The sequence below is a fragment of the Diabrotica undecimpunctata genome, chromosome 6 (assembly GCF_040954645.1).
Source record: "Diabrotica undecimpunctata isolate CICGRU chromosome 6, icDiaUnde3, whole genome shotgun sequence".
In the NCBI taxonomy this organism is placed as follows: domain Eukaryota; kingdom Metazoa; phylum Arthropoda; class Insecta; order Coleoptera; family Chrysomelidae; genus Diabrotica; species Diabrotica undecimpunctata.
In genome coordinates, this window is record NC_092808.1 from 96081401 (window position 1) to 96104177 (window position 22777).

Sequence of the window (22777 nt, forward strand, 5' to 3'; positions counted from 1 at the left end):
TGTTATAACTTCTCTATGGATGTTTGGTTTCATATTGTTCTTTTTAGATGAACTGATGATGCTTTCTGAGCAGAAAGCGAAACGTCTTCAATAAATAGATGAAGTAGCCATCGTCTTTGTCTTTTATTTCTCCACTTTGACCGATAAACCCACCACTCTTCGAGTGTACCTTAGTTTATATATATATATATATATATATATATATATATATATATATATATATATATATATATATTTAAATATTGGGGAAATCTGCAAGAAAGACTCTAATGTGTATCAATTGTTTCGCCGAACGTTTTCGCCAAAGAGAATTAATTTGGCTTCTTCAGGGCTGAAAGAGAATAAATTATAATTAGCTACCATATATTATCTATTAAAACATTATTGATCTTACCGTAACTTAGAATTGTAGAGTTAGAATATTAAAAAACTTTGCTAGTAACATAGTGGTGTTTTTTGTTACTATGTGCAAAAAAAAAGTTTTTTATAAGGTTTGAAATGTATGGTAGCTTTGAACTTGACACGTAAAGGCTTACCCAAGGTTAATCGAAAAACCCAATGTAACTACATTTAAAAGGAGGTAATTCTTTGAATTGTCGGCAATAACTAAATTTTTGATTTTCAGACAGTTAAAAGTGAGGTTCTGTTTGAGCCAGAACGCAAGCGCTGACAACTTCATTAGTTCGTATGAATCTTTATGTCGTTAAGGTTCATTGGTAAGAAACGAATGAATTTAAATCCCAGTAAAGGGAAATATTATTTTGATTTTCTTTATTTAATTATATTATATTGTTCATGTACTATTGAATCTTATTGAGATGTATCTAAGAAAAGCAAGGGAATGTTATATATTTTTTGTTAATGAAAATTAATTATAAAGGTATGTTAGTTGTTAATGGATATATCAGTCAAGTTAGTTATCTGTGATATAGTATTGTTCTTGGTATCTGATTTAAGTAACAGGTGGTATATATCGCTTAGATTCTTGATGTCACTCTTAACATTAATGGAGAAATCGTTAAGGAAAATATAAGACATTTCAATGAACTCTCTTTTAGATTTATTGTTCTCACGGTGGAGAATTGTGGTGTTAGTATAGTCCATGAGATGACCAGTGGAATGGACATGTTTGGCTAATGCACAACGGTCAGGGTGAAGTCGAGAATCACTTTTGTGTAGTGTAATACGTGATTTCAATAATTGAGATGTTTGACCGATGTAGGAATTGTTGCAAGAGAGACATGGAATGTTGTAGACAATATTACTAAGCCTATCTATGGGAGTCTTATCTTTTATCTTAGAATAAAGATTATTAATTGTTAGGGCTGATCTACAAGCCACATTAAGTTTAATGTTGTTATTACTATTGCCAAAGCTATTTTCAACACTTTTCAGAATCCTTGTTAACCCCGGAGTGATATCTCTGAAATATGGTAATGAAAAATATTTGTTTATAGGAGTATCCGAGACTGGGTTCCCACTTAAGACATCAGGATCAGCATTGTTAGTCGCGAAGGAAGGTGAAATATCTTCGTCATGGATAGTATTAAACAAAATCTTATTGACTAATGGTGTTGGATAAGCGTTTGAAATAAAAAAGCTACCATACATTTCGAACCTTATAAAAAACTTTTTTTTTGCACATAGTAACAAAAAACACCACTATGTTACTAGCAAAGTTTTTTAATATTCTAACTCTACAATTCTAAGTTACGGTAAGATCAATAATGTTTTAATAGATAATATATGGTAGCTAATTATAATTTATTCTCTTTCAGCCCTGAAGAAGCCAAATTAATTCTCTTTGGCGAAAACGTTCGGCGAAACAATTGATACACATTAGAGTCTTTCTTGCAGATTTCCCCAATATTTAAGAGTTTACTATTTAACTAATCTATATATATATATATATATATATATATATATATATATATATATATATATATATATATATATATGAACTGATGAAGCTTTAGAAATATAAAGCGAAACGTCTTCGATAAACTTATGAAGTAGTTGACTTCTTTTTTTATTTGCCAACCTGAATGACCGATTAAACCTCTGAATTCACTAGTTGAATACTTTAGAAATATATATATATATATATATATATATATATATATATATATTTTATATATATATATATATATATATATTATATATATATATATATATATATATATATTATATATATATATATATATATATATATATATATATTTATAAATCTCATGTATGACCTCCCTTATCAAACCTTTCCATCCGCTACGGTCAATAGCCATACTTTTCCACAATCGACTGTCAAGGAGATTTCTAGCGTTCTTGTCCACATCATCCTCCCATCGCTTTCTCAGTCTTCCAATCTATCTTTCCCTACATTCAACGGTTTTTTTGGAAGCCTGTTTTCTTCAATTATAAATACATGGACTGCCCATTGAAGACGCTATAGGTGAACATACTGAAATAAAGAAGATTTTCCTATAGTTTTGACAGAGGAACTTATCGCCCTTTTTATTGATTGGTCGGATGATACTCTTACTTCACTCTTTTGGCATTTTCTCGTGTCCATATTCCTTCCTTCAATGAGATTGACCATGTGGCTCAATGTGTTCGTCCCAATGTGCGTATTTTAATAACTGTTTGTCCATAACTGTTTTTTAATTAAATAGATAATTTTGAAATGCCACATTCGATACATACACTTAATTGTCTGGATGGTGTATAATTTTGAAAAAAGATCTATACAGGATTTTTGTCCATTTTTCCACTTCACTGCAATGAACACCTCGAGACTTTTTTTCACAACTTTTTGCTGCAACCTCATACAACTTTCGTCTGAAGATTTTAGGGAAATCTATCGAAATATAACTATATCGTTGATGAGAGTACACTTTGGCTTTTAATATTCAGCTGCTGACACAATGAATCACCTTAGTTTTTTTTATTGTAGGTTTCTCCTCTACAATATCAAGAACAAAGACAAATGGTAAGGAAACTACGACAGGATCTTGAACAAGCTGAGCAACTTTTGGAGAATCTTAATATGGAACATTTACCGGACAAGGGTCGGTCTTTAATGGATAGATATCAGACTTTAAAAAGAAAACTAAAAGAAGAGGACGACACGCTCTCTAAAATGAAGGTTCCTCAACAAGATCAAGAAGATGAAGTGCAAATAACAAATTCCAATGTGCCACCCAAAACTCTTTCATGGAATGATATCGAAACAGGTACCGGAAAGGTTCAACCAAACACCTTTGGTAAAAAAGCTATGTCAACATATAATGCTCAGAAAGCATTGACAATCGATAGACTGCAACAACTGCATGGATCTTTAAAAACATGTCCCAAGGAAAGTGATCATGCAGATCCCCCTAAAGGATTGACTATAGAACTTATGCCCCATCAACGTCGTGCACTTTCTTGGCTTATGTGGCGTGAAAAACAGAGGCCATCGGGAGGTATATTAGCTGATGATATGGGACTGGGAAAGACTCTTACAATGATTTCTCTAATGTTAAAATGCAACGAGATTGAAAAACATGACGACAATGATGAAAATGAAGAAGAAGGGGAAGAAGTTAAAAAATATAATGGAGGTACCTTAGTTGTATGTCCTGCTAGTCTTTTAAGTCAATGGTCCAGGGAGTTAGAAATAAGAACAAAAAGAGGACTAGCATCTTGTGAACTTTACCACGGTCCCAAGCGTGAAAAGAAAGCAAAAAGATTAGCAAAATACGATATGGTTGTTACAACTTACAGCATAGTTAATAACGAATGTGAAAAAAACGGTGCCGTTTTCAAAGTAAAATGGAGACGTATTATTATAGATGAAGCTCACCAAATCAGAAATCACAAATCTCAGACGTCTGATGCAGTTTGTAGATTGTCTGCAAAATCCAGATGGGCATTGACTGGAACACCCGTTCACAACAAAGAATTAGATATGTATGCTTTGTTAAAGTTTTTAAGGTGTACACCTTTCGATGATTTACCAGTTTGGAAGAGATGGGTTGGAGATAGGAGTACAGGAGGAACAGAACGGTTACACACGGTAAGAATTTATATTTTTATATAATTCTATGTAATAAGATAATGCTATTATGATGTTGCTATTATTGGCGAATTCTTCCTGAAAGGAAGGCGATGCAACGTGAATCAGTTCGTTTTAGTGTTTTTTTATTTCACAGTATTCACGCATACGTTGTGCAAAACGATGTTTTTGTCCTTTTGTAACAAAGTAATTCCTATCCATACACACTATTCACGAAGAGCGACAGTATCATAGTATATTTACTCCGATTTGCCACATTTATTTTTGATGTTATGGTTATGAGATGAGTCTTCAATACGTCATTTGAACGGTCTTTTTAATGTCTACTAATCTTTGGTAATTTTAAGTTTTGAATTTTTGTATACTGTCATGACAGCTGCAGCTGTATCATTAACTGTAGATTTGTTGATTGAACATGACATACTCCGACATACAAAATACACATGCAAATCTACACTATGTTCAATCAGCAAATCTCATGTAGTATAACTCACTCAATCTCGGGCTATAACACCATCATACCAAGATTCATGATACAAGGAGAAAAGTCTTACCTAAGCGATGTCCTGGACTCTGGGGGTTTATAGCCTTGAAATTCCGTTCCATGTCGTGGGAATAAAATATACACGACACAAATAGAGATGTCTCAGAAGAGGACTCAGAAATTAGTGACTTTTCTGAATCCATAATTGAACGTGTAGAGGGAACGAGCAGAGAGGCAAGCACGGTCGCGGACTCTGTATCTATCTCAGATAGATCTCAATGATCTCAGTCAGGGTCCTATAGGAACTTTCAGCACAGTAGGGTAACTTTCCCAGAAATTGCTGTTGTTATCAGAGGGTTAGATGTCGCCTTGATTATACCACGTCCAAATAAAAGTTTAATATAGTATTGGCAGAAAGCTTATATGTAACAGGTGTGCTGAAGTGCCGAGGGGTTGTATAATGGAAAATGTACAATAAGCTAATTGATTGCAGTACGACTATTGTGGAACTGATAGCATAGCTTTAAAGAAAAAACGTGGCATCTCTTTATCCACGGGTTTTATAAAAAGTCATTACTCGGGACTTTTTCGAGATTGCTGAATACGCATATTGTGACGCCGATGGTTCTCGAGTTACATTGTGGAGGGTGGAGTTCGTCGCGTGAAGTTTTATCAGTCAAAAGTCGAGGGTTTTTGGGGTTGTTGAATGCGAATATTACGACGGCGATGATCTCCAAGGTATTTGATGCACAAAATGATCTTGTTGTCTCCTGAAGTTTTTGTTAATACAAAATTTTAAATAACAAACTAAGGGAAAACTTCAGGAGACGAGGTCCATGCTGGGAACCCGATAGCTTGGAAATCATTTCCGTCGTACCCTCAATCTCTAACCCCAAAATCACTCAAGTAATGATTTTTGGCTGATTTCGAATAAAAATAACATAAAACGCAGGAGACGAGATCCACACTGGGCTTCAGGTAGGCGAGGATCATCGTCGTTATCATATTCGTGTTTAGCGACCTTTTTTCTTAGTTGCAAATTTTTCATTTTGTATGCACTTTGGAAATGCATTTTTCTTATGCACAAATGCAATTATTCATTTCTTTATGATCGCATTAGCTCACAAAATTTCCTGACGCACTCACAAATCGAATGCACCAAACTGCATCTCAATCCATCTTACTACGCCTATTTTCGAAGGTTCATTGCATCATTTCCTCGATTATATACTATTATTATAAATATCTACTAATTTTGTTTAACTTTTAGGTTATCTCTTCTCTGATGTTAAGAAGAACTAAGCCCGAATTAATTGAAAATGGACTTTTAAATACTATGCCCGAAAGGAAATGGGAACTTATATCGGTTGATTTAACCAAAAGTGAGAGAGATGTTTATAGCAAAATCCTTATATTTTCTCGTACCTTATTTGCACAATTTCTACATCAAAGGGCAGAAAGGAATCAAGATGCGAGGGATTGTCAATTAGGCAATTTAGAAGATCCAAACGGACCAAATAAAGAATACTTTTTAATGAGGCAGAAATTGTTAAGGCTCAATAAACTTAAAGATATAAAACAACACGAGATTCTTGTATTATTGCTCCGGTTGAGACAAATTTGCAATCATCCCTCTCTTATAACTGGAATGCTTGAAGAAGGTCTAGAGTTAGGAGGTGATGACGAGAATGCACATGATAGAGAAGGAGCTCTTGACCTATTGGACCAACTTAGCAAGTAAGCTATTTTTAAATTAAGATTTTAAGATACATATATATCTATATATATATATATATATATATATATATATATAATATATATATATATATATATATATATATATATATATAATATATATATATATATATATATATATATATATATATATATATATAATATATATATATATATATATAATATATATATATATATAATATATATATATATATATATATATATATATATATATATAATATATATATATATATATATAATATATAGATATATATATAATATATATATATATATATAATATATATATATATATATATATATATATATATATATATATAATATATATATATATATATATAATATATATATATATATATATATATATATATATATATATATATATATATATATATATATATATATAATTAGTATTTCTTGGGTTTAGGTTCAATAAGTAATATTAAATTTGCCGTTAGATTTTATTGTGCCATTGAAATCAACGTTTCGGTAAAAAAAAGTTATTGTAAAATATATTTAAAAAACTTATCAAAATGTAAAACGGGACACTGACATTAATGAATTGACAGAAGTAAAAATTGTTATCTGATATCTTATGGTTTACTGTCATTAATATATAATTATTTTTATACGGGCGTATCGTTGGTGTTTTTTAACAAGGTAAAGTTAAGATATGTTATAACAAGTAAACTTTTAGAGTTTTTTATGGTGTTATATTTGGTATATTTATTATTATTTAAGTTGGATTAAAATATATTTTATTTATGTTCTGTGTATCTTTTTTGTTATTGATTGCGTTGGTATTTCTTTTTATTTCTATTGATTCGTATATCTCCCTCTTCTTTTTGTTTTGCTTGGTTTTTAAATTTTGATAATTTCGAAGTCAAATTTATGCTTCTTCTCCTTTTCATGTTTTTTGAGCGCAGTAATGTTGTTCTTGTCAAATTTGTGGGAACGAATTCTGGATTGAAGCATTTGACTGGTTTGCCCAATATAGACACCTTCACAGTTAATACATAGTATTTCGTAAACAACATGTGATTTTCTGAGTTTTGGAGTTTGTGTTTTTAATTTGGTGAAATAATTATTTAAAAGGTTGTTGCCTTTGTGAGCCACTGTTACGTTATGCTTGGCTAAAAGATTCGTTTGTTTGTTCGAATAAACCTTTTATATATGGAAGAGTTGTATATGTAGTCTTGATACTGTTGGGTTCATTGTTATTTGTATTGTTGTAAAATTTATTTAGTCTTGATTTGAAAATAGTTTCGAGTAGATGTTCAGGATATGCATTATTTAAGAGGGCATTTTTTGCTTTTTTTTTATTGCAGTTGGTCTGTATTCTGGATCTGTTAGTTTTATAGATCTATCAGCAAGACTTTTAATTACAGCCTTCTTATGGGAGAAGGGATGATGAGATTTATAGTTGAGATATCCTGAAGACTATGTTTCTTTTGTAAACCACATAGTTTTAACGTTGTTATTAATACGATGTACTAATAATAATATATCAGGCGTGTTAAAAGAAGTGGGACGGAATATTTCGAATACTCTAAATGATTTGTCGACAATGTTCATCAAGGTCTCTACAAGTCTCAACTTTGCGTAGAGTGAAAATTACGCGAAATTGGAAAATACTTTCCAAGTTGTTGGTATGTCCAAATTTGAATAAAATATATCTAAGACTTTACTTTCTGCAGACACTGTATTAAATATAACCTTGAAACAAATTGGCACTAAATCACTTCCTAGTTTTCAGTAAAACAAAAAGTTTAAACACGTGTAGTCCAGTAATTAATACCAAAGCTATTGAGAGTATGCAGTCCAGTAATTAGACCGAAGGTACTTTATCGTCTAACTAAAACACACCACAAAGTCCGAATTGAATCACTAAAACACTTTTTTGTTACTTCTTTTTAGCAAACGATTTGTCCTATTCATTGTCTGATATTTCACTATCATAGTCGCCACTATCTGAATTGTCTATCCGAATAATTACAGGCCGGACCTCATCTATAACTCGCTAGGTTTGAAAAGACTTAACGATTATGTCTTCCATATGTCTAATACAATTTTGCCATTGTTCTGCCTTTATTTGTTCTAGCGATTCTTTCCATAAACTAAGAACGCTAGCGTCATCTGTTGTTTTGGATGCATGTTTATCAAAAAATTTTTGGCTATACCCCAAACTAATTCAATTGCATTATAGTGGCAATGGTAGGGCGGAAGTCAAAGAACTTCATGGCCATATTTAAGAGCCATTTGGTCAGTAACAAATTTCTTTTGAATTTTGTGCTCTCCACACCTTTGAAGTAAATCGACTTTTTAAAATATATCACTGATAAATTTTCTTTTCTGTCAACCACAACTTTATTTCTTTTTTTGTCCAGTTGCTTGAAGGAAATCTCTCTTCTATTCTTGAGTGGTATGATGCATTATACAACACTATTATGGATGGTCGCTCCAATTTTTTTAACAAATTTTCTTCAAACCATTCTTCAAAAATATTTGCATCCATATTTCCATGGTAATCAATCACCTGTATTCTTTGTGGACGAAAAAATTAAACTAGCGTCAGGAATTAAACCCTCTTCATTTCTAGCATGAAATATATTGTAGCGTTTACCATTACCGGAACGACTAGAACAATAATATTTCATGGTGCCATCTTGCCAGGATGATTTTGACATATTTCCTTTAGCGAAAATTTAAGTTTCATCTAAAAATACAACTTGCCTCGGACTATCAGAAGTTTTATTGTTGATATATTTTCTTAAAAAATGCCACCGTTTTGAAACAACATTAGAGAGTTCACACAATACTTGTCCATTATTTGTCTTTTTATATCGAAAACCTAAATGTTTCAGTACTCTCCACAAACTTGTTAAACTAATATCACACAGTTCCTTGTCTTTTATTTTTTATAACACAGCACTAATTGTTACATGCTCTTTGGCTTTATACACATTATATATAATATTTTTAATTACAAGTTTAATTGACTGGTGCAAATCTAAAGTTTTTGGATGTCGACGATTTTTCTTGCTTACATTATTTATTTCATCCTCACTCATGTTATTAATTCTTCGGAATGTCCTCTCTGAAATACCGCAAGCATTGTATGTGCGTTTCTGAACTGCCGTAACAGATGTCAATGGACCCATATTATTTTTTTCCCAATTGAAATAACTTTAGACTTTCAGAACTAAACGCCGTTCTTCTGGAGATAACACTCTACGTTTCGACTGTATTTTATTTTCTTCCAAATTACTCATTTTACTTTAAAGTACCGCTTCACTACACTACTATAAAAAAATAGGTACTTATATACAACTGCTACACCCTAAAAAGGACAAGGGTTGTACAACACACTAAACAATCGAACACAAATTATCTAACAGCCAATGCTAAACAAGCATAAACACTGCATTGATTGCGATTGCAAAAACCGTTCGCAAATAAGATTTTTGCTGATTATGTGTTTTGCTAAATTATTAAATAACACCAACACAACCCACGACCATCAATTAATTTTTAACGATAAACAGAAGTGTAATATGATGACAAGTTTGAATTTGATCTACTTTGTCGATAACGGTGTCGTTAACCGAGAGATATTTTTAAATAGCATGAATCATTTTTCAATCCTTGTGTGGACTTACATTACTAAACAAATAAAGTGTGTATAAAGGAGATTACAATTATTATGACACATGGTACTCCTTATTTTTCAAATAATATGCTCTTGTAAAGGCATAACTTTGATTATTGGGTAAACCTACCTTATACGATACATCAGAAGAAATAAAAAAATATTATTATAATATATAATGTAATAAACATGTGTAATATATAATGTATATTATATAATATAATAAACATGTGTAACTGTTTAAATAAATATTCCGTACTCATACTATTGCAATAAAATATTAAAACCAATAAACGATAACTTGTTGAGCAGTGCTGATTAAAACAACAGAGCAGTAAAATGTTATTCATAAAGGTAGTGTAAAATATATCGCGACTTATCTGGTCCGCCAGTAATAAAGTTACAAGCATTTAATTGCAAAGCGGTCTTCTTAGGTGGAAAATACTTTACTGTGATTTTTGAAAAATTATACAAAATATTGGTTGTTCCGTATTTATATATTGGACAGTGGAATTAGATTTAGATTATATTTACTTTTTGACACCCTCTCTTTAAACAATTTAAGGTAGTCAATATGAATTAGCTAACTTATCTGAAAGCAAAAAGAATATCAAAGGCACGTAGTGTCCATTTGTGGGTCCGTGAACTGTATGTTGAGTTAATACTTTTGTGAGGTATTTAAAAGTTCCATCAACATAACTTGCTTCTAATTCACTTAAAAATGTTAATTTGGATACACAAAAAAGCAACAAATTTTTGTACCGGATCATTTTTTAATAAAAATTGTTTTTTTATTGGTTGTCACTTTCACGGAATTCAATGAGTCATGTACTTATTGCACGCACTTCGGAATTTTGGGAATAACTTATTTTCTGCCATTATAAATATTTTTTGTAATCAAATTTTCATCTTCTGCATTAAGAGTTTCAGTGCCAGTTTGTCAACTTCAACGCCGGAGCGAACTAATATATGCCCCTATTGTTGCCAAGAAAACTTTTTGTTGTGTCTACAGTTATTTTTTGTTTTGTCAGTAATGAGGGTATTAAGAAATAAAATTAATAATGATAAACCTTTTAATTATTTAGAATAATAGTGGTTATTCTAAATGTTACATGTTATAAAATTAATTGAATTTAAGTGTAAATGAATATTGAACTATAAAATACATTCAGGACAAAAAAATCACACCGTAGAATCTTATTAACAATAATCATTTTTTAAATTCGTTATCGCACTATGACTGCAACACTATCGTAAGGCAAACCATTTTATTTTCAGAGATAATCGAGAAAAATGATTCATTTATAGCACTTAATTTAGTAAATAAATATTTTTATTTATTTTCTGATACTGTGTGCTCTGTAATCCGAGAATAAATATTTTATACATATATTCTTCTTCTTCCTCTTTATAAACAATTCTGCTTGTTCATTGGCGGATTAATACTTGTATGGAAGGTTGTCACTCCATCATTTGCGCGGTCATCCGATGCTTCTTCTGCCGATTGGTGACATCTCTTGCTATTTTGACGACACGGGTCTCCTTCATTCTGCTTATGTGGTTATTCCATTCTTTTTTTCTATTTTATGTCCATTCATTTATACATATATGTATATATGTTTTCCATCTATTGTATATTTCAAATGTTTTCCCTATTATCTATGTTTGTTAGCCTATAGGTACCTTTACTTAAATATTTTCCTTCTGGTATTCTACTTTCTTTCTATAAGTGTACAATATTTTTCTTTGTATTTTTGTTTCACATTAATTATTTTTAATATTCTATTCTTTATCATAGCTACAAATTAGTTTATTGTACATATTCCATTAACATACTCATAAAGTCTCGGGAACTTTACTAGATATGCTGTATATAAGATCTCCGTTAACAATCGATATATTATACCTTTCAGTTGGTATATTCGGGGCTCATTTGTCAAGGCTGAGTCGAATGTTCTCATAAAAATAGTAAGTTGAGAGAGTAAGAGTGAGTTAGTCCTTCCGCTCAATCTCTCCATATTTTTAGTTTTAAACTCAGGAAGAGGCACTTATTTCTTAGTTCGATTTAAGCGACCTGTGTTTCTTTATCCTTTCTGGTTCCAAAAATTTGGATGAAATAGTTTCACGTAAAGTCAGTGTACCCATATCATACCAAGGCTATAATACCCTCGAGTTCACCAGCTTTCTGGAGCATCACTTTGGCAACACTTTTTCATTAATTAAAGTCATTAATGAGTGGTTTTCGAGGTCGCTGAATACGAATATTATGACGGCGATGGTTCTTGAGTTACCTGGTGGAGGTGGACCTCGTCTCCTGGAGTTTTATGTTATTTTTATTTTTGTTGAACATGAAAATTACAACGGCGATGGTCTCCAAGGTATCTGGTGCCCAGGGTGACCACATCTAGAGTTTCATGTTATTTTCATTATAAATCAGTCGACAGTTATTACTGGGGGGTTTTCGAGAGGTCGCTACGAATATTTCGTTGATAAATGATCTCAAAGTACCTCATTCCACTTTATATAAAACTTTTTTTAAATTTGGCGCTTTTAAGCAGTTGGTAGCACTGATGAAGTGCTAGGTGATACATAAATGGATATCATATGAATAATATTTTAGTTTTTTTTAAATATCAGGAAGTAGGTACTAAGCAGAAGCCGAAAAGATAAAATTGATTATTCTTTAAATTTGTTATTTTTTTGTTTTGCTTATAGAGGAGGGTTGTAAGAAGGTTAAAAAATTATTTGCAGTGTTGATTAATATAATATTACTTCGATAACTTAGTAATTATTACATTAGTGGTAATTTTTAGATTAGCCATAGACGATACAGAACAGCCTGGTATGTCAGAAGTAGCTGAAGGTCTTAGCGAAGAAGCCACTACGCTAAAACAGGTCGTAAATAATGTACTATCTCCTTCAGATCCAGTCTTTTCGAAAACAAGGAGCAGTAGTAAAATACAAGCAGTTATAAAACTTTTAACCGAAAGAGTTCTCGAAAATGACGATAAAGCTATCATAGTCTCACAGTGGCCCTCATTTTTAAAACTCATAGCATATCATCTAAAGAAACTTAACATCAAATATGAACAATTAGACGGAAGCGTTCCTGTTATCAAGAGAATGGAGATGGTTAACAAGTATGTAAACTTTTTTTTTGTTTTCATGAGATACGTTTTCAAAATGTATTGAAATGATATTTTTTGAATTTATTTGCACATAATCATTTTCTTTATTCCTATTTTTTTTATTTATAATTTCCTTAACTACACTACTCGTTAAATGCAGTGGGCCACTAGTACATGTATATGAAATTTGTTACTAATTTTGTCATACATATAGTCATATATATATATATATATATATATATATATATATATATATATATATATAGAAATGTTTTGAATGGGTTGGAGTCAATAAATTAACTCCAAACCATCCAAAACATTTATATATATATATATATATATATATATATATATATATAAATGTTTATATAAATGTTTATAAATATCCGAACATATATATATATATATATATATATATATATATATATATATATATATATATATATATATATATATATATATATATATATATGTTCGGATAGATTTCCGCGGTTAGTACAATTAAACCTAGAGCTAAGATTAATACTATTATAAAAATTAATATTAAACTCATCAGTCTTCCGGGTTGAACCGCGTCGATATCCATTTTGCCGAGCTTTCGACATCCTCTCTGATGTCTTCTTCAGGGCTTCCGAGGTCTCAGTCTCCCGAGCCCCCAGATACTACTACACTCACTAGTCACTTCTAGTTCAGTAGTAGTGAACTAGTGAGTTCAACTAGGTTCAACCCGGAAGACTGGTGAGTTTAATATTAATTTTTATAATAGTATTAATCTTAGCTCTAGGTTTTATATATATAACCGATTATATGTGGATTCCCTTATTTATGACCTGGTATTTACGGCCACCTTTATAAAACTGACGCAGGCACATAATCTCAAATTTATAAAGCCCATTTCATAGAAATAGAAACTGAAAAAATTAATTTATATAAAAACTTTTAAAGCACTCTCTTAATAAAAAGAGTTATATTACATTTTTCAGAACTCCATCTGGCTCTTTGATGACACCGAGCACACCTTAATTGTCTAATAATTTTTTTTGGAAAGTGTCCTTCATGTTTTCTAACGGTAGGCAGAATATTTTTGGAAGGTCTAGACTTCATATACATCGATTTGGCATTACAACCTAAATAATGTCGTACAAGCATTCTTTGAAAATTAAGCAGATTACTTTTTTTATCTCTATCAAGCTGATATAATCTGCAACTATTTACAACAGTCATGTTTATAAGATTAGTAAAAAGCAACCACCACCGTTTTTCCTCTTATTCCGATCCGGTAACTATTTAGTTGCTGATCATGTAAGTCTACACCACCCATGGACTTATTATAATTTTTATATAAAGCTGATTGAGAAACATCCACTTTGACCTTAGCAGCAGTTGACCATCGTTCTACTTGTGCTACAGGTTCCATAGAGTCGTAATTTGTATCCAGAGTCACTATGTTATTATCTTTTTATCTTACAAATAATACACCTTGTCATATTGATGTTACAATATCTAACTACGGAAAGCTCGAAACTGAAGAGAAAGATCAAGTTAATAGAACAAACAGAGCCGTAAGTTCTTTCTTCTTAGGGTGCCTGTCCATTTCGAACGTTGACGATTATTCTGGCTATGATGACTTTATTGGTTGCTATCAGAATAGCTGTATTGAGGTCTTTCTATACCATGCTTTCAGGTTTTCAAGCCAGGATATTCTTATTCGTTTTGGGGCCCTTTTTGCTTCAATTTTACCTTGCAAAATGTATTGAAGTAGCTCATATCTGCCTTGATTTCTCATTTTATGTCCCAAGTACTGCAGCCTACGGCCCTTCACGATGTTGACCAAATCCGTGGTTGTGTTTATTCTCCGTAGTACTTCTTCATTGATAACTTTGTCTGTCCATGGTATCTTCAGGATCCTTCTGTATAACCACAGCTCAAAAGCCTGAAGTTTTGAGTTTCCACCTTCAATGTCCACGTTTCTACTCCGTCCAGAAGCACTGAGTACATGTAACATTTAAGGAGCCTTATTTTTGTTTCTAGGGTGAGGTCATGGCTCTTGAACACAAAATTCATAGTCAAGAATGCACTTTTTGCCTTTCCGATGCGACATTTAATCTCTTGGGTATTGTCTCACGACTCATTGACTATTGTTCCCAAGTAGTTGTACTGTGAGACACGTTCAATTCTCATTTGGTTCACATACAGATTTGCTCCAGTTATGTTTTCCTTGCCGATGATCATTAGCTTGGTTTTGCTGGTGTTTATATCCAGTACATATGTTCTACTTGTTTCCGTTATTTTGTTCATTCAGTTTTGCAGCCCTTCTATGGTATTGGAAAACACTATTGTATCATCTGCATATCGCAGGTTATTGAGCTTGACTCCATTTATTGAGATGCCTTTATCAATATCTTTTAGAGCCTCTTCAAAAATGTGCTCCGAGTACAGATTAAATATCAGTCTTGAAATTATGCACCCCTGTCTCAGTCCCCTTAAGATTTTGACCTGATCTGTATATTCTCCATCTATTCGGAGGGTCGCTGATTCATTCTAATACAGGTTAGCTATTATTTTTAGGTCTCTTCCGCCAATCCCTGTACTCTTCAGCACTTCCATAATTTTTTCATGCCTGACTCTATCGAAAGCCTTCTTGTAGTCAATCAGGCGCAAAAACATCACAGCTGATATCTCTATATTTCTGAAACAATACCTGCACGTTAAATAAATCTTCCCTCGTACCAACGGCGTTCACAAATTAAAATTTCCGGTAAATTCTTTTGTGGATGACTTTTAAAAACAGCTTCAGCAGATAGCTCATTAGACTTATGGTCCTATAGTATTTACAAACATTTGCTCCTGGTGTTTTGGGCATTGGTACAAACTCCGGGACTAGCTATGGGAATAAAAGTAAATGGCCGACCAATCAATAATATACGGTTTGCCGACGACACTGTTTTATTAGCGAAATCTCTTGAGGATTTACAACAAATGGTTAACAGAGTGGTAGAAGTCAGTGAAGAAAACGGACTGCCCCTAAACACAAAAAAGACACAATTTATGGTAATTACAAAAGCCCAACAACGCCAAGAAAACATAATACATGGAGAACAGATTAAAAAAGTTGAAAAATATAAATATCTGGGTACAATAATTAACGGAAATAATGAGTACACAGAAGAGATTAAGGCAAGAATAGGACAGGCAAGAAATTCTTTCAACAAACTGAATAACGTACATTGCAGTAGGGGCATTTCAATTTCTTTAAATATAAGACTTCTGAGATGATTGTTCTCCGTATTATTTTATGGGTTGGAGGCTTGGACATTAAAGAAATATGTTTCGGACAGATTAGAAGCCTTCGAGTTATGGGCCTACAGAAGAATATTAAGAATACGTTGGGTGAATAGAGTCACGAATGTCGAGGTGTTGAGAAGAATGGGAAAAGATAAAGAGGTTTTAAATACAATTAAAGTCAGAAAACTGCAATATCTGGGTCATGAGGGGCGAGCGTTATAACTTGCTGCAATTAACAATACAAGGAAGAATACAGGGTAGAAGGAGTCGCGGAAGAAGACGCATCTCCTGGTTAAACAATTTGAGAGCTTGGTTTAACTACACTTCTGCTGACCTCTTTAGAACAGCGGTATTGAAAGTGCGAATTGCCATGATGGTTGCCAACCTTCTTAGAGGAGAAGGCACATGAAGAAGAAGACAAACTCCGATTTGAGCCACTCTATTGGTATTTTTCCTGCCTTGTATATTTCATTAAATATTTCAGTTATTATTTTTATTTGTTCTGCATCTAATAGCTTCAGCAGTTCTGCAGGAATTTCATTAAGTCTCGGTTTCTTTCCATCCTTCATTTGTCTGACGGTTGCCGTTATTTCTTCTGGTAGGGTTTCGGGACTTGAATTTTCTTCAATGTATTGTTCTAAGGTCGTGGAAAAGTTTCTCCAAGTATTCTTCCCATATTTTATCTTCTTTGGTTATGGCAAAATTGCCTTCATCATGTGTTATTTTTCCGCTGTTGCGTTTTCAGAACTCAGCCGTAGGTTGCCTGAATGAAACAATATAGAGAAATAAAAATACTGGGAAAAAAATGAAATACAGAAATTACAAAACAGTCACCAGACCAGTAATGACATTAATTTATATTTAAATGGGAATAAGCCACAATTAAAGGTTAAAATACGTTTATTGACGTTTCAATTTCCACTTCGGAAATCGTTCTCAAAATACAAACATTAGTAAATTTACTAATGTTTGTATTTTGAGAACGATTTCCGAAGTGGAAATTGAAACGTCAATAAACGTATTTTAACCTTTAATTGTGGCTTATTCCCATTTAAATATAAATTAATTTAAAATGCCACAAGAAACTAGCTTCAGAACAATAATAATGACATACGAGGCATAAACAGGACCTGACACTGAGAGGACAAAAAGGATGTTAGAAACAGCAGCGATGAAAAAATGAAAACACTTGGAAAAGTAGATGGTAAGACACTATGGGACAGAGCTAAAATCACATATATACGACGTAGATGCAAGGTGGAGAACATAAAGAATAATAATAAGAAGATATTGATGTTCAAAATAACCTTTGTCTTGTTTTTTGAATTGTTTAGCATTTAATAGGGGACATTTTTTTGTTCTATTGTCTCTTAAAGTTCCAGTAGCTCTAAATTGTAAATATGTAAATTGGAGCTTGTAAGTCACATAATAGAACAAGTGATGGAGTTTACATATTTAGGCATCATATTCTTCTCTTCTTCGCGTGCCATATCAGAATTTTCCGACGTTGGCGATCACCATTGTAAAGGCTTCTCGATCTTCTGCAATATGGAATAATTATCATGCATATGATATCTGAGTCTATTCACGAATGTTTTTAACCAAGAAACTGGTTTTCTTCTTATACCTATACGGCCCTCTATTTTGCGTTTAAGGATCAGTTGTAATATTTTTTATCGACTTCCCCTTACTATATGCAGTCTTTAGCAGTTCTCTATCTTTGGTGACGCTCCTGAGTACTTCTTCATTAGTTTTCCTTGCTGTCCAAGGTATCTTGAGCATTCGTATATGAACCCGCATTTGCAATGCTTCAATTTTGTTCATGATTGATACTTTTAGCGCCCACACTTCTGCACTATACAAAAGTACGGACCAAACATAGCACTTAACCAGTCTAGTCTTAGTTCTAAACTGAGAAGGCATCCTATTAGACGACTGGAAAACCAAGGTACCATTGATATTAAGGAATTATTCCCCACGAGATGTAAAAAATGCTGAAGATACAGGGTTTTATTACCGAGCCGTGCCTAACAAGACATTTACATTAAAAAATGAAAAATGTGCATGGAAGAAGGAAGCAAAACGTTTTACTGTTTGAAATTACCCTTCGAATGGGTTTCTAACAAAAAGGCTAGGATAACAACAGAAATTATAACAAAATGGCAGCATGAATTCCGGCCACCCTACACCACTTCACATTGCCAGCCTTAGATCAAGGAATAATTCAGAATTGCAAATTGGTTTACAGTAGGCGCCAGTTACGAATATCCAGCGCAAATCCTTATTTTCGTACCGATTTGATCCGAGCGCATTGTTTGCATAATTATCCACTCTGTCGGTAGCGCAGCGTTAACTGTTCGGTGCCTTTAATTATATAAAAAGCATAATCCCGCCATTGTCCACCTCTTCGGATACAGTCGGCACAGGCCACATGTGCGATGTTGTAGCTACCTATGTGGCGTTTACTGTACCGAAATTTTTTTATTAACCCTTAATAAGACATGGGATATAAGGAGAATTAATTTGTTTGTTTATATACTTTTGGTATCTAAAGGAGGTAAATAAAACATATTTTTGTTGAAATATAAAATAATTTGAAAAAGTAATAAAAAAATAGTGGTGGGAACTATTTTCCCGTTGTTCTTTAAAAAAATTTTGTAGGTGGGAAATTAATTACCCTTATACAGTTTGTGAAACAATTTATTAATTCAAAAATACAAAAATGCATATATGGGTGACAAAACTAATTTAGGTCTCAACTACAGCAGTGTGGAATGATTTAAAACATTGTTTTGGGCATAAAGCTACTTGACAATAACTACATATAATGTTCGTTCGTTTTTCTTCTTTTTTTGTTGAGCAAAATCTGCATCTTGTATAATTTTTTTGAACATCTGGTAAATGTGGTCCTACATTTCTCAGCCGAATTTCGTCTGGAACACCAAAGTTGCCCGTTTTTTTATTTTTAAATATCACAGGTCGAGATGCCTTTACTGTAAAGTCACCTATGAGAGCTCTTCCAAGGCGAAGCCTAAAATCCTTGTGAGAAGTATTTTTTTGATCATGAATTCTTGTGTACATAATATATGCATTAATTACACTTGCATCTAAAAGAAAGAAGAACAATCTCATCCACGATTTTCTAGACTTCCTGCTTATGGGATATGATGCCCTAAAGTGGTCAAAGTGATCAACTCCTCCCATGTTTAGTGTATAATCTGCAATAACTTTTGGGCACATTATATCTTTCTTTGTGCCATCTCTTTGTGTACGTTTTATCATGGTTACTTCATGTGGTTGATTAGCAGTTGTAATAACCGTGACTTCTTTGGTATCCAACCACTTTATTGCTGTTATAGGGCCACTGCTCAAACAATAGAATTCATTCTTTCGAAGTTTTTCATTTTTGGTTTGCTTTTTCCTCATGAAATCGGGCAAACCTTTGCGATTAGGTCTAACTGTACCTATAGCATACAGCTGTTTAGCATATAAATCTTCCAACAGTTTGCAACTCGTAAAAAAGTTATCAAAAACAACCAAAGATTTGTGTGGTATATCTTGGCATAATTCAGTTACAACCTTGTATCCCAAGCCCTCATTTTCAATGCCTTCAGTTTTTCCAGTATAGATAATAAACTGGTACAGATACCCAGTAATAGCATCACACTTTGCCCAAATTTTATAACAACGCTTATTCGGCTTCTTGGGCATATACTGTTTGATAGAACTACGTCCTTTAAATTTCACCATACATTCATCAATAGAAAATCGACTTCCAGGTTTGGCTTGTTCTTTGAAAACTTCATTTAGTCTATCTATCAATGGTCTTATCTTATACAGTATATCAAAGTTAGGTGAACCTCTCTCTGCAGCTGCTGAATTGTCATTTAGATGGATATTTTCTATTAATTTTTTGAACCTGGTTATTGTAAAAGCTTTGGAGATAACAGGATTATTATAAAAAGGATCACTTGACCAATATAAATCTTTGTCTGGTACAGGGTGCAGTCCCATTAAAATAAAAACACCTAGCAATGCCCTTATTTCTTCTTGGCTAGTGTTTTTGTAATTTTTGCTGTCTTTTTGTACAGCATATAAATTCGTTTGAGCAACAATTTGTTCTATTAGATCACAAGGGAAGAAATTCTCAAAATAAAATATTAGTTGACTTTTATGGGTGAATTGAACATTTGACTGTAACACAGGCTCAAATTTTGGTATTTCTGGAACATCTGTTTCAGAGGTCCATTGTCCAGTAAAATTAGTTAGCGTAACCACTGGACTCTGTTCTACCAAAACACTTTGATTTTCTTATGGGTCATTCTCAGATGTTCTTTCAGTTGTGGAATTTACATCAACGGTTGTCGAAGGAACAATTTCATCAGATTCACCAAGCAATTGCCCAATTCTGCTATCAATAACATCTCCATCGGACTTACCCCAAACAGAAGTAGATGGGGATGGTATAAAAATGTCATCATCATCATCAGTGTCGAGATCAACATCAGACCAATCTTCTTCTAAGGCAGCAAGGAGTTCACGTTCTGATAATCCCCTTCTTGAATTCATAATCCTAAAATATAACAGAAATTTTAATGTTTCTGGTGCATGACTTTTGCGTTTTTTTTATGGAATTGGATAAGGGGAATAATTTTCCCACCAACTTCAAAGACAAAAATAACTATCTTTTCATAAATTTGTATAACAAATTACAATGTATTTAGCTTGACCAAACAATATATATATCAATAATACAATAACTTTGTACTTACCAGAATTTTTGGAGCCGATTCACCAAATAATTTGCAAAATTGTAACAAAAATCAACTTTTAGCGGCAAGAAATATCATAACCTATGAAAATCTAGTTGTCGATTGCCAACTAAAAATCAGATCCATAGAATAACTGTCAGAATAGTTGGTGTATTTATCCATGAAATGAATACGTAATATCACAAAATTCAACATTCTGTGTATTGACAGCGACAATCGAAATTTGGCGGCAAAGTAAAGTGGGAAATATGTTCCCGTTATCTTATTAAGGGTTAAAAGACTCTTAGCGTTTATTTACAGTAGATGGGATTTCGAATTGCGAAAAAAACATAAATTTATCCAATCCATTTATCTAAATTACAGCTGCTTAGAAAAAAGTATTTCCTGGTACAGTTACGAAATGTTTTTTAAAGCCGGCTTTTCTGATCTTATCCAAGAAGATACACATTTTGATGAAGAGGACAATATACCCCTCACCCATCTCTTTCCTACAGTCCGTAACGAAATTTTAGATTTCGATGAATTTGCTTTCATTGACAGTGATATACCTACAGAGAGCCCTAACTTCAGTATTGTTTGAGTTGACATTGTTGGAGAACTGTGCGATAATAATAAAAAAGATAATTCTGACAATAGTGATGTGGACGAATATAAAACTCCAAAATCCACTTTATCTAATATGAGCGAAGTATGTGCAAAATTGAGGACATAGAAAAATATTTATTGTGCAAAAATAATGGTGAAATTTTTATGGATGTTTTTTTAATTTTACTTAAATGTGACGATCAGGTTCTTAAATTAAAGCTAAAAAATGTAAAACAAACAACATCTGGACATGTACTTTAAAGAAGCTTAAAATCTGATTTTTTCCTAGTATAGTATGTAGTTTTATGCTTTGTATTAGTATTTTATTTAAAGTAGTTTAAACGATATTTAACAAATAATTGAAGTATTCGTAATTTTTAGACTCAACAATCCAAAGGATGACTTGCGTATAATGCTACTATCGCTAACAGCGGGAGGTGTAGGTTTGAACTTAGTTGGAGCTAATCACTTAATCTTACTTGATTTGCATTGGAACCCACAATTAGAAAGTCAAGCGCAGGATAGGATATATAGGGTAGGCCAAGAAAAACCAGTATTTGTCTATAAAGTTATGGCAGCAGATACTATAGAAAAGAGAATTTTAGATTTGCAAGAAAAAAAATTAGGAATTGCAAGCGCAATGTTAACGGGTACAGTACAAGCTGCTAGGAATAAGCTGTCTATAGAAGATTTGAAACTGCTGTTTGAGATGTAATTTGTGAATTTTTTATTTCAGAAATATTTTTATTTATAAATAATTTTATTTTTATATAATTTGTATATTTATGTGACCTTATCAATACACTATTGTACAGAGCAATACACTAAGTACAGAATATAAGATTTCTTTTTTATTTAGTAATGCTAAATCCTAAATGTACAAAAAATGGTTAGACTAAGAAATTTAAAAACTAGCTGTATAAGTTTACAAAAATCGTTAAAAGTAGAAAACTTTTAAGATCCATATCTTGCTTAAAATTAGTTCTGGAACCTTGTACAATAGACAATTTTAAAGGTAATTCAAATTGGCCCAAAAAATGGTGTGAGTGACAAACTTTAAAAAATTGT

General features: G+C 32.4%; 1 protein-coding gene across 1 annotated transcript in view; it reads left to right on the forward strand.

The window, feature by feature from the left end:
- The window catches only part of lds (transcription termination factor lodestar), a 40921-nt gene extending 18371 nt beyond the window's left edge, over positions 1 to 22550 (forward strand). Inside the window, exons 4-7 of the mRNA XM_072534948.1 lie at positions 2951 to 4054; positions 5809 to 6275; positions 12753 to 13079; positions 22091 to 22550. Coding sequence (XP_072391049.1) covers positions 2951 to 4054; positions 5809 to 6275; positions 12753 to 13079; positions 22091 to 22424 — 2232 coding nt within the window. The 3' untranslated portion in view covers positions 22425 to 22550. The remainder of the gene's footprint in view (positions 1 to 2950; positions 4055 to 5808; positions 6276 to 12752; positions 13080 to 22090) is intronic.
- Positions 22551 to 22777: the final 227 nt, after the last annotated feature.